General features: G+C 37.0%; 1 protein-coding gene across 1 annotated transcript in view; it reads left to right on the forward strand.

Annotated features, from left to right (window-relative positions):
• LOC142338144 (uncharacterized) overlaps window positions 1-14,203 on the forward strand; it is a 116,887-nt gene that overhangs the window by 20,036 nt on the left and 82,648 nt on the right. The window contains exons 3-5 of the mRNA XM_075387779.1: window positions 6,990-7,132; window positions 10,152-10,338; window positions 10,789-10,930. Of these exons, the coding sequence (XP_075243894.1) occupies window positions 6,990-7,132; window positions 10,152-10,338; window positions 10,789-10,930 (472 nt within the window). The remainder of the gene's footprint in view (window positions 1-6,989; window positions 7,133-10,151; window positions 10,339-10,788; window positions 10,931-14,203) is intronic.

Consider the following 14,203-nt stretch of genomic DNA (forward strand, 5'->3'; position numbering starts at 1 on the left):
CCGCATCTGGCCATGCCTCGCGGGCCATGGCCATGCCTCAGAGGCCCGTGGGACTTGATGTGAATCTATCACGACCGAACTACTGATTTATGGACCAATTATGGACTTTTATTACCAATTATGATAAAACTGTCGGCTAAATTTCTCATTTTTTCCTTGTCGGCTAAACGCCCTGTCGGCCAATTTTCCTAGCACCATTGTGTAAGTATTTTGTCACAAAATAAAAATTGCCTTTAATGAGTTTGAGATCAACCGATCAGAACACGGGACCTAGTCGGCTTTAAATCTCATGGTATGACATTCTGCTCTGCGACCATTCGGCTCTACCGGCGTCCTCCGAATATTCTCCCTTAACAATTGTACACAATTGTCCAGGATTTATGTAGAGTAGATTCTTTATCTTTATTAGATTCTTACTCTTTATCTTATTTGGCGCTAGTGAAAATGGCAGGCGTACCAAAATAAAGAAATTTTACTGCTGGCCAATCACAATTGAGAAAATAGGAATATTGTTTTCTGATTGGCTGATTGCTCAACAAAGTCTCAGTGTTTTAAAATAGGATATGCGTGTTAACGTAAAATTGCTCAGAGATCGCGATAAGCCGAAATTGAAAAAATATACTTTTTTGGGGGGAAACTCCTCTCACGTTCGGTTGTGATAGATTCATATCAAGTCCCACTGGCCGCTGAGGCATGACCAGATGCGGTAAAAAAATATAATCTAGCATTAGGCCATGCCCAATTTCAGCTAATTGAACACAATAAGGTAGTGTTTTAAATTACTCAGCCAATCACATTCGTTGAAATTTCTACATTTTGGTACGTCTATTTGTTAAGACGTCACCAACTTTTTGGGCACTGTTTAGTTTTGAGCGAACTTTCAGGGTTCTTTAGAATTAAGATTTTCTGCATCACGTCCCTTCGGCTAGATCACTTGCTTGCGAAAATATTTATTTAGTCTAATTGCATTTAAGGTTCCCTTTGGAAAGAAACTATTTAAATATCGCATCCATTTTCAGCCGTCCTGTAAATCCATATGTGCATAAAGTTGAAGGCATTAATCAGCAGAAGAAACTGTTTCTGTTTTGTTCATGCAGAAATGAAGCAAGTGATTGAATATTTATCATTTGGTTTTGCATTCACATTGGAGCTGTATAATATATTCTTTTCATAATCAAAACGCATTGCAAAGCAACTTAATTTGCGACAGTTTGCTATGATAAAAAGATATAAATAGAACGGGGAGGAAATACGTATGAACTGAATACTGAAAGATTGGAAAGTGGACGCTGTACAGCGCATCAAATTAAGTTAAAGCTTGTCTGCCTATATTCAAATGAAAATAGGTGCTGTAAGTCTGTTCGGTCTGATCATAGCGATTTTTCTATCAGTGTCCTACCGGAAGGTCACTGAAATTAAGCAATGAACATAATAGTCAAGTAGTGAGACAAGTGGGCATGCTAAAACTGGAGACACGAGGCTCAAATTTGTTTGACTGCTGAACAGCGTGTACGCTAAAATGGGCAGGGGGGGGGGTACGTGATCAGCAACGTGCTTTGGACAAAAGTAGTAGTGTATCTAACTCTAAATCTAGAAAGAAATTGAAAACGCTATCAGTAGCGGTAACCTAGGTTACCCGTACTTGGAAAACTTGGTACGGCCGTAGTACGGCACCGTATGTCTTGAATGAAAACCTTTCTAAGATTTTGTACAGTTGACTACTGTCCGTAGTACGACCGTAATAAGTTTTCTTAAGTTACTGTATAAAGGCCGTATCAAGATCAATAAGGTGCCGTTCTAAGGCCGTACCAAGCTTATTAAGGTGTCGTTAGTGTATAATACCCAGGCAGCGGTCGGAAAACTCTCTAGTCAAGTTAACAACCGACTACTTGGGAGTTTTCCAGTATATTTTTGTTTGTTTTTTTTCCTCCTTTTTCATTCCGGGCTCGGGACAGGCAGTGGCGGAGTAACTTAGATAACTATAGGAGTACTGATATTAAAAAAAGCATTCAAAAGCAGTTTAAATGCGTTAAACGTTTGATTTAACATCATTTTTAGCAGCTCAGAATTGAGAAACCAGGCAGTGCAATTATTTTGTACGGTGCCGTGAAAAAATTGATACGGCCGTATATCATGCCTTACTAACTTTCATAAACTTTCCACGGCACCGTAAGTCCTTGTAAGTTTCCGAAATTTTGTTTAAGGTGGGCAACCTGGGAACCATTTGATATTTTAGCGCTGTCGATTTTTATAGGGTTTAGGAACTTTTTACTTGCCCCATTTTGCGAACTTTATACCAGCTCACCATTTACTTTTTTTTCAGCCTTTTTTGCCGATTAATATATTTTGTCGAGAGATACATAATTAGCATCATTGAAAAGCTCGTATGCTGATTCAATGCTTGATTCAGCTTTTTCAGAGATTTTCAATTTTTGCTTTTTGCAACGAAAAATGCAGGTTTGCTTTTTTTTTTACAAAAAAGTTCAAGTAAATATCTGTTCACATGCGTCATTTTTAAAAATTTTATAACGCAACTCTTCTTAGAGGAATAGCTACATCTGGCTGCAGTGCAAATTTAAGCCTTTTTGGTAAGTTGTAAGTGTAAGTTGGCGTTTTGTGCTAATCTTTCAGATCTTCATTTTTTTCAAACGTATGCTAGGTAAGATGGAAGCGTTTTTTGTGCTTTGTTTTTATTTGCTCAGTAGATTCTCCAGATCCTTTTCTAGCGGGTACAGAAAATTCTCATTTTCCAAAATTGTGACTTTCGTCGGACGAGGCTTGTTCTAAGCTTTTAAGAAATCTTAAGTTTTTTCCCAGTAAAATTCACTACGATTGCTACTGCTGAACAATTTGCTACTGTGACAAACCCAGTTGTGTTTGGAAAGCCCGCGTTAACGTTTCTTTTGCTGTTTTTCTTCATAAACAAATAATGATTAATAGTCGCCCTCAACTTCACAGCCGGCTTTGATAGCGCTCCTTTTTTACAATCCAAAGTATTTGGATTGTATAGAGGTGCTGTCTTTCTTTAAGATCTGTTCACACTTTTTTTGGCTTTTTCACGTCAATGAGCAATAAAATTAGAGTGGTGGTTTAGACAAGCTGAACTAAAAAAGGGAGCGAAAGTTTGAGTAGGTCCTAGTCGTGATTGTTTGTCTACCTTTAAAGTGGAGTGAGAAAATTGTGTTAGAACAAATTAGTTTTTCAGAGGGAAGTTTTTTCACGTGCGTCAATTTGACCTCTATTTACAGTGTTTCTTCTCTTGAGTCCTATTAAAATGATACTATCTGTTCTAATTTCATCTATTTTCTTTTTCTTGAATTCATCGATGAGCAGGTACAGGTTCTTTTTAAACTTTGATACTATTTGTAATCATTAAATTTTATTGACTGTTTACCTTGTTCCACCTTTTTGTAAGTTTTGCTCATGTCCTATCACTTATTAATATCATTAATGACAAGTCTTCTTGTTTGCTAATAAGACATAAATCAACCTAAATATTGTTTTCGGTGCGTAGCTAGTGGTTTTCATGACTTTGACACTATTTCTTCTCGACAAATGTTTGTGAATTTTTGAGTTTCTCGTGTATTTGTAATGATGGGTCTTATCAGTTGCTAGGGATGCTTAAATCAATCGAGTCACAAGTTGTTTCAAGTCATAGTTTTTGCTTTCCCTGAACTATGCACTGTTCTTTTTCGAAAATTATTAATTAATTGCTCTTCAACGAAGTTCATAGCAATTATTGTAAACGTCTGTGTCTTTTTTTTGCAAATTTTTTGCTTGACAATTTTGACTTTTCGAATGACTTTTACGCCCTTGACTTTTTGCGTTTTGCGTGATCTAAAATTCTCTCTCAATCACAATTTCAAGCAGCTGAACTCAATTGACGGCAATTTAATACTAAAAGTCAAATGAAAAGTGCGCCGAAACTGGTGCCATTTTTTACTTTAAATCTTAATAGTGGTATATTTTAACCTCTAATGTGTTTATTTGAAGCCCACCATTGAACTTTTAGTTCAATAGTGCCCCCCCCCCCCGACTGAAGCAGGCTGCAATTGATTAGAGCTCCCACTAGTCGTTCTAGAGCAATTCTTCCGACGCTTAGTCGGTTATGTTTTATTTTTGAGTTTTGCATGTTTTGGTTTTACTTATTAATGTCTTATCTCTTATTTTCAATAATGACGCTTATTCTCTTTGGTTGCAAATTAAGATGTATTTAATTGATATACTGTTAATTCTAGATTGACCTATATATAGATCTTTTAATAGATTTGTATTTTGCAACTTTTTACCCTTGTATATTCTTACAATTTTTTAAATCTGCTTATTGGTTTTTGTCTGCAGTTCACAGAGGTGGCAATTAAAAGTGGACGTATTTCAATGGCATATGTTAAGAGTTTCAACGCATAGAATATTTGTCAGTGAAATTTTAATCAATTTTAGGGCGTGCTCGTTAGTATCAATTCATCTTACCATCTAACTGCATTTTCATTTATATCTGTACACTATACGAGGATATCCAGCCAATATAATCAATGTTTGGTATCGTTCTATCTAGCATATTTATTTTTACAGTTATCTCAAATATATCCAAAGCTAATTTGTCTATTTTCAATATCTCTTTGATTGATTAAACGTCTGTTCCCATGACCCAAGCATTCCATTCTCAAAATTCCAGAGCCCAATAGAAATAAATGTTAGAAGAGGGATTTTTATATAAAATGACCACTGAGATTGTTTATGGGACTGCGATGCCGGAAAATTTTATTAATATGTAATAACACATGAAATAATTATTCACTCAGTTTGTTCATGAATTTTTTTTCATAATTTAAAGTAGTTGAAGTATTTGACTGAGGCGCTGTCTTGACTCGAAGAGCAGATATGTTGGTCTTTGCTTTCTTCGTCCAATCGGTCAAGCTTCTTCTCCAATCGGTCAAGTGTCACTGAACTAACATGTAAACGTCAACGCCGCACATAATAACAAAAGTATAGTTCAGTCTGCGGGACAAAACTAAGCAGCAGACAGATAAAGAAAGTGGTTTTTCATCATGCATTGTCCTGAGAGAAAAGAAAACTAAATTTGCTCTATGTGGGCAAATTTTTTCACGTGTGGCGTTCTAAGGGAAGTTTTATAGTTTGTAATTCTATTTTTTCATTCTGTGTTTTTTTCAATAACACATTTGAACAACTAATTTTGCTTTTGGGAACATTTTGACCATTTTAAGTTTTTATTAGACTTTTCTGTGAAATATTGGGTTATTTTGGACATTATAAGCGCATATTCAGCGGTCCATACAGTCTGCTATGAGTTATTGAGTTTTTTAGTGACCTTTTCATTCTCTTGATGTCAAAGTTATGCTGAAAGAAAGATGGTTGTGCGTTTCAGAATGTTTTTCTCCTGTTGAAGTGTTTTTTTTTTGCTTAGATTGGACATTTGAACTCTTGATAGGACAGTCTTATGTAAAATTAAAGAATTTTTTAAAATTATTTTAGCATTTATTTTGCTTTTCGTCTGCCTTTCTAGTAGTTTTTTCTGTCTTGTATATTCCGTGGTTATCGTACCTTGTGGTACCGTATCAGTGATTAAAAGATACATTAACTCATTCTCTTTTGGGACAAAGTTATCGGGTCGCAAATCGTGGAAATTTTTGTTAAAGTGTTTAATTGCTCTCAAACGAAGTTTGTAGCAAATAAATTAGTCCTGTCGGTCTTTATTTATGTGATTTTTTTGCTTGACCGATTTTTCGTCTGACCCATTTGAGTTTTCGTCCTCAGAAACGGGATAAACAAGTAGCGTGCGGCGGGCGTTAAGGGCTCTTTGAGCCTTTCAGCTCACTAGTCACCGAGTATGCGATTCACAGAAATGGATTTGGATACTTATGGTTTTTAAGGGCGGTTCTTAAAGGTTGACCCCCCTCCCCACAACACGCCCCCCCCCCCAAATCCCGCCCTCTCACTTCACCCCTCCCCCCCCCAACCCCTCCCCCACCCCTGCACATCGTTCAAACCGTAAAGGTCCTGTGCAGCCATAAACCCCCCTCCCACCGTTGCCCCCTCCCCCCCCCCCCCCCCCCCCCCACTGCTACCCTCCCATCACCCCCCATGCGCTCACCTCACGCCCCTTCAATTAAGCTAAGGCTAGCCTCACTAAAACGTGACTAGCTACTGACGAAGCCAACTGCTCGCCGGTTGTTTGAGAGCAATTCGACCGGCGTTTGTCGGTTATGTTTTAATCAATTTGATTTTTTTTTGGTTAATCGCTGCTTATCCTTTCCCATTTTTCTATTTTTTGTTATTTTTGTGGATCTACTGTGTGCTACGTCTTATTTAAACAAGAATCGACTCTATCCCAGTGTTTGCTATTCCTGATTGTTTGGAGTCTCAATTTGTGGTAAATTATTGTGACAAAGGCTACCAGTTTTTCCTCATTTATTCATTTTTTTCGTGAATAAAACACCGAAGTAAATAATTTTCAATTTATTGAGTAGTTGGCTGGAGCCTTTGCTAAGGTTTACTTCAACTCTTTTTCCGGAAGTTATCCGGATCTGCTTTTTTAAAATTCATTTGGCACATTTTTTCCCTTTGTTTGATGTAGTTCCAATTAGAGTAGTGATTTTAGTCTCTAATTTGAGTTTTTTTATACGTTTTCTTCTCGAATTTGGATTGTTTTTCCTGTTTTGTTTGCTCAATAGAAAAGTTTTTGATTTGTAGTCCATTTGTCTTTCGTCTTTGTTTCCTCAAGTCAAACTAGCATCAAGTTGAATTTTTTTGCAGGACTTAAAAGAACCTGTAATTGAAAGCTAGTTCGATAATACGTCGCTATTTCTCAATGCCCGTCGACAATAAAAGCTCTCGGAGAGTGAAAATGTAAGGTCCGTTTTGAACATGTAATAAGGGCTCTAGCTGTCATAGCAAATCTGAAGCATGACAAGTACTTTTTGTTAAAATTATACTATTGAAGCACACCTAAAACTTCGCTCTCTTTATAGGATGCACAGTCTATATAGTGGCTAGTGACAAATCACAACACAAGAGTCGCCTCAGTGTGAACAAACAGTACAAGGTCGCCAAGGAGAAAAATGTTCGCAACAGTGACCTCCAACAGTCTATGGACATGCTGGATTTGATGGAGGTTAGTAGGAACACTGGCCACGTGTAATGTCACTGTTTTCATCACGTTTGTTTGCTGTTTTTGTAGCTAAGTGCCCCTTTTACTAAGTTGCCCTGTTTGCAGGATCCAAAAAGCTGCTTTCTGCGAGTTTCTGAGATTCGTCTCGTTTGACTGCCACAAAACTGCTCCGTAGGAAAGGGTGAGGATTATGCAGCGGGAAGAACGTTTTTATCTGAACTTTAGCAAGATGGATTGATCGAGACTGATAACTATACCTTTAGACTGGATGGGCTTCATCAAGTTTTCCTTCCATCTCCAGGTTCCATTAGCGTCTATTTGAAATGTTATGTTGTTTGTTCTAATATCTATTTAATCATCTGTGTAGCGTTGCATTCGATCAGACATTACCTGGCTAGTAGTTTATGAAGATATTGATGGAGAATGGTCTGATGGACTGTTTAGGACTTATAGTCCTCGAAACAGCTCGTTACTAAACTTCTTTTTTTCGAGCTTTCAATGAATTTTTTTTATGATTGACTCGATCAACATTTTAAAAAATTTCTGCATGGTATAACATCGGCGGCATCCACACTTGATTTATTCTTGGTGAAACCATGCTGTTCGGGCGTGATGGCTCCAATGATAAGATACAAATGCACTTCATTGTTGTTATTGGTCTTCAGTTTGCAATTGATTACTAGTCACTGTCGTGGAATGGCGGAATGATCTCTCCGGTTTTCCAGTATTGTCGAAACTGGTTCTTGTTACCGTTGGCATGAAAACCAGATGCAGAGATCTGCTGAGATTCTTTGACGGTAAGTCTGCCAAGAAGTCGAGTCGCTTAGCTTTCGCTATATGAAGCGTACCTACCGCAATTTGAATTTGTCCTCAAAAAATGGATCTTGTCATTTGCAACAGGGAATGATTGATATAGATTCCTAGTGTAAGTGTTTAAATGAGCAGCGATTGGAAGCAGAGTTGGATGAATCAGCTTTCTCGGCGTCTGTGGTGGCTTTCCTGTCGTTGATGTATAATTCTGAATTGAGATGTCTGCCTTTTTTATGCTTTTTAAGGTACCTTTGAATCTCTGAAAAGATTTCCTTTAAGACTTCTCAAATTTATTTTGGTCCTTCTGCAATTGGTGAGCATGCTTGTGTTTTTTTAAAGATGAGATATTTCTGATTTGCCGTTAAAGAGTTGGTTGCGGTTGATGAGGTTAGATTTTTTGCTGGTCAACCATGGGACCAGTAGTCTCCGATGTAATGTTTTGAAAAAGTTATAAGCAACTCATTTCACAGATGTAGTTTTACGTTGGCTTTCCTTAAGCAGTAGAGCAGGAATTGGTTCTCTATGTGAGTGGTTAAGCTGTCCCAATTGAATTTTGAGTAAGAGAAAATTGAGAAGTATTGCTTGTTATACGAAGTCCTCGTTTTGTGTACCAGTTGTTGCCATTCAGCTTCAGTTGATCTGATAATTTCAGGACTGTAATCAGATATGAGTAAAGCACTTCAGACTGTTATCAAAACTGCTATTTTATGACTGCGTTCAGCATATCAGTTAGTCTCCCGGACATACATTGCATTCAATCGCAGCAATGGAAATCCTTTTTCCAATACGGGAAAAATCTTATTCATCCGGATAAATTCATGACAAAAAATATGCATTTTCTTTTGATGTGAAGCGAGCGCAACTTTATGAGTTGATAATTACCCGCGTTACTTGAATACTTGTAGATCACATCAAAGGATTAATTACATTCTGCCCTGTCTCGGAACCAGATGCGTTCCAGACGGAACGTGATGGCACTGGAAAGGATGGATGGCTGAACGTCTAACAGTTTCCTCGTGCCTGCTACTGGCTGTTCAAAATTGGTTGTGAAGTGTTCGCCTTACGTGTTGCTTCATATAGATCTGTTGATTCCAAGAAGAGAGTTGATGTCCGTAACTGAATCGGAGCAGAGTTTTAATTGCTTTCGACTGAGATTGAGATTAAGGATTGAGATTAAGGTCCCTCCATGCTTGGTCACTTCGTTTGGACAGAGACTTTAGTTTGGATGGATAACAATTTTTTTAAAGAAGGGAGCTGTATCATGTACATCGGGAATCAACCAATTTTTTTTGTGCTACATAATGCGCATTAAAAATTGCAGTTTGTCGTGGCGTCGTATAACCCTCATCTTCTTTGAAGCTCGACTAGACTTCTTACAGGTCGCTTTTTTGGGGCAGGTTCTGTGAGTCAATCAACTTTATCCTCTACAGTTACTTTCATCCACGTTTTGACTTCCTTTCTGAGAATTGTCAAATCTGTTACCAGTAGATCCCTCGACTTGTCCTTCAATCAGCTGTTTCCTCTTTCAGAACACACGTCCGCTTTGTTAGCTCTTCCATGTTGAACTCCTGTCTACATAACACCCTTTCTCATAGCTATTCAAGTCTGTCACGTAAAGTAGAATGAGTATTCGATTATAATAGTTTACACGTAGCAGCAAGGTTCGAGTTATATTTTCATTTTTGGAACAAGGTCGAAATTTTGGTCGCCAGATCCGGATGACTCAGCTCAAACAGGACATATTGAAACAGAAATTTTTGCCTTGAAAGTGACAATGAGGATCCCGGAAATAATTGCATGGATCTTGATTTAACTCGATTTTTTCCTGTTCCGGTTTCGCTGTTGAGATAAACGATCCGGCAGATTTTGAAAAGTTATCCTTTTTATTGTTGTTCTCACCCTTCATAAACAATCACCGGTCGGTCAAGTTTCTGGTCTCTCTCATGTATCGTTACGCCGTCTGTACACTCGTGCGTACTACGTCTTTTTTTAAAGAGCCAAGAAATGTTTTGGTTGGTTTTTCTTTTAGAAATCGAGAACATGAAAATCTTCAACAAATTTTTGATATCGAAAATTTTTATTACCTTCTTTCTTTAATGAAAAGGTTTTTAGTGAAAACATTGGCGGTTTTTTTTATAGCTTTTATGTTTTGCCGCCTTGACTTCGGAAATGACTAGCGGGCACATGGATCTAGAATTGTTTCCTTTTGTAGGGACTGGTATCTCAGAAGAACATGATGGAGCTGACAGTGGCAATTGACGCTTTCAAGGACAGAATTGAGAATGAGCAGTTGATGACAGAGTACAATTTAATGTCTCCTGTGATTGGTCGTCTCATTGTGGAGGTGGAGGATATTGAGCAGCAGAGGGGTTCAATTGTCATTCCTAGAGTACTATGGAGTGAGTGCAGTTAGGTTGTGGTAAAAATTGAAAGATTGTTCAAGCGTGTATCGTGGCATCCAACATGTTCAAGCCTGCATTTTTAAAAGTCTGTAAATTATTAAATTGATTACAAGTTTCGAGTTCTAACAGTGGAGACCTTGGTCACCGTAGGACATTGCTATATGTTCTTTTTTTACAAAATTTATCATGTATATTTTTTGTCATTTTATGCCTTTTTTATCTGAATTTTCAAGTTCCATAAATTGTCCATATCTTATATCACTGTCTTAATTTGAACGAAACTAGTTTTTTTGTTGCTATACATTACCTCGTAGAGTAATAGTATGAGGATTTGTGCAACTATTTTCTAGAGTGACCTTCATTTCGTTGTTCTAACGCAATTGTATCATCCTGAACTATGTAGTTGGTGTTGTTCTGAGTCTGTAGCCCAACACTTAATTTTTTAAGCAACGAGTATCGAGCGTCTCAAAACGGAAATGGAGTGTCGATATGCCATACCGCGAGAACTGCAGAGGTGGTTTGCTCTTAACGAGATCAGAGATGACCAGGTGAAACTGTGTGACGTATTCTCCGAGGAGGATGGCAAAAAGTAAGAACACAAAATTTAAAATTTTTAATTTTTATGCCAGTGAGAAGTTAAATAGGAGAGGTGAATTTACTCAGGCTAGCGCAGTAAAAGAAGCGAAAAAGCGAGTAGTTTGAAGCGTAAATTCTTTCAAATGGATTTACTTCAAGAGGAAGCTAATGGTTATGACTTTTATGCTCTGTTTTCATAAAGGATCAGTGAGTTTCTGAATTTTGCCGTCATCGTTGATGTCTTGTTGATCTAAAATTTCTTGTCCCCTAGAGTCATTAATAACAAGTGGTATCGATATTATAATGACGCATAAACGAAATTAGTTTATTGCTTCAATTCATAGCTTTTACCTTTTTGACGTCGACACTACGTGTTTTCAAAAAATGTTAGTGATATTTTCGGTTATGCCCGTAATTGTTGTCTTTATACTGTCCTGTCACTTAATGTCAAGAATGAAAAGTCTAATCGGCTTTCTAATTATAATTGCTGTGAAGCGAAGTTTGTTGCAATTATATTAGTCCTGTTGGTCTTTTTTAATGCGATTTTTCGCTTTTTCGATTTTTCGTCTGACGCATTTGACTTTCCGTCCTCAAAAACGGGATAATTAGGTAGCGCCCAGCGGGCATTAAGTGCTCTTAGAACCTTTCAGCTCACTAGTCTCCAAGTATACTATTCATAGAAACTGTTTTGGAGACTTTAACTTATGGTGTGAAGGGCGGTTCTTAGAGGTTGAAGGCACCCCCCCCCCCTAGCTACTGACGAAGTTGAGAAAAAAAGCAACCGCGCGCCGGTCGTTTGAAAGCAATTCGCCCGACGTTAGTCGGTTATGTTTTGACATAATTGAATGTAGCTGCTCTTTTCAGTTCAATGCTCTTGGTTTTCATGATGTATATTGAGTGGTTCTCGTAATTATTGTTTTTTGGATTGTTCTGTTGCTTTGCATCTTAAATTACAGGTTTTGTTGGTTTTTTATTGAGACATAGGTGTATCTCTTTAGGGGTTTCAATTCATAACTAATAATTTTTTATTCTGTTTCTTTTCATGGAATAATACCAAAGTTTTGAGGTTTGACCGTAACTATTGACCGTAACTGGCAGGTCTCAGTGGCGTGGCTTTCTAATAAAAGGCATCAGCGAATTTCCTTTGTATTTCTGTTGAAAACTCTTGAAATTTGTGACCTTGACTCTAATTCTTTTCATAAAGTTCATGGATTTTTTTTGCCGTATTTGGATTTTTGTTGTCGGGCGCCAAGTGGCACTAGTGAAGTGTCTTCTGAACTGCTTACTGAGAAAAAATTATGTTTATTGTTTCATTTTGTTTCCCACTGACACTTAGTATAATATCGTTTTAGGTTTGCACTTTTTATATCGACTTTTTAGGTTTGCACTATTTTGTTGTTTTTCTTGCTACTCTGTAATATAATTGAAAGATTTAATTTGTTGAAGCTATTTTTAATGATTTCAGTTGAGAACTAAAAGTTCAATTGGCTTTTACATCTTTTGCTTAAACAAAATATTAAGGAGTTAAACAAAATAAGGATTGTTTCTGCCCGTGTTTGTTGTTCTATATGTCTTTTTACTTAATCTCAACAATGAGAGCTGTCATTGGCTGTTTGTGCTTTCTAATTGCAGATGGTTTTTGTCTTCTTTGGCTTTCTTCAAAGGTGGTCTGTATTTGATGCGTTTTGCGAATGTAGAGTTTTGTAATTAAGAAGTGGCAATTGCGATAATGACTTGGACATTACCGATTTTCTCAAATAAGAGGAATGAATTTTATCTCTTTGATGAGTTTTTTCTTCTTTTCGTACATTTTTGTTTATATTCGAATAAGTGATTTGATGACCATCGAGATTTTTTTCTCTGATGTGATTGATAGTGAGACTGGTAGCGCGTTTCTCACTCTCTCTGGTTGAAGTTTTTTGGGCTATTTGCGTGATTAGATTTTGGACTTTCCGCTCTCAATAAATTGACTTTCGAACATAAGAACTGAAGTTTAGTTTGATTAATTTTGCGATCAAGCCAACTCGTTTTGTATAATAAAGGTCCCCTATAAAAAGGCTTCTGTGGGTGAAATTAACAAGCCATTTCAAGTTATAACTAAAAGTTTTTTCAGTTTCTTAAGCGGCGTCGATTACGTTTTCGTATCTTTATCTGTTTATATCTGTGTTTTACATGTAGCAGCTGAGCTCATTTGGTGGCAGTTCAGCTGCTAACAGTTAAATGAAAAGTGCATTAAAATTGCTTTTTTTATAACTTATGGTATTTATGGCCATCTATTAAAACCTATTATGATGTCATTGTTTGCCCCTATTGAATTTATTTCCCCACCTCTGAAAGTCACCCCTCCCTCCCTGCAAGCTAACCCCTCTGCGACTGAAGCAGACTATTGAATGCTAAACGCTGCTGATTATCTTAATTTTTTATAGCTGCGAAGCTGTAAGCTGAGCGGAGCTATTTTGCGGTGCTCTTGGTTTTTTTTGTTCCGTCGTCTTTTTCGTTTAACATTTGTTAATACAGCAAAGCTAAAAAAGTCAAATTTTCTGACTGACTTCTTCCTCTCACTGAAGGCGTTTGCGCGCGTGACGTCATGTCTCGCTCTCTTTAGCAAAAGTATTTTGCGTGATTAGATTTTGATCACAAGTGACTTACCTCACTTGCCTGACTTTACATGACTTACCTGACTTTAAAACTTAAGTTTAATTTGAATTTGTTTAAGGTCAAAGGAACTCATATGTGCAGTAAAGGTTCCTAATAAGAGGCTTCTGTTTGCACTTTTTATATCGACTTTTTAGGTTTGCACTAGTTTGTTGTTTTTCTTGCTACTCTGTAATATAATTGAAAGGTTTAATTTGTTGAAGCTATTTTTAATGATTTCAGTTGAGAACTAAAAGTTCAATTGGCTTTTACGTCTTCTGCTTAAATAAAATATTAATGAGTTAAACAAAATAAGGATTGTTTCTGCCCGTGTTTGTTGTTCTATATGTTTTTTTACTTAATCTCAACAATGAGAGCTGTCATTGGCTGTTTGTGCTTTCTAATTGCAGATGGTTTTTGTCTTCTTTGGCTTTCTTCAAAGGTGGTCTGTATTTGATGCGTTTTGCTAATGTAGATTTTTGTAATTAAGAAGTGGCAATTGCGATAATGACTTGGACATTACCGATTTTCTCAAATAAGAGGAATGAATTTTATCTCTTTGATGAGTTTTTCTTCTTTTCGTACATTTTTGTGTATATTCGAATAATTGATTTGATGACCATCGAGATTTTTTTCTCTGATGTGATTGATA

This window comes from Convolutriloba macropyga, chromosome 4 (genome assembly GCF_964194025.1).
Source record: "Convolutriloba macropyga chromosome 4, txConMacr16.3, whole genome shotgun sequence".
Classification (NCBI taxonomy): Eukaryota; Metazoa; Xenacoelomorpha; order Acoela; family Convolutidae; genus Convolutriloba; species Convolutriloba macropyga.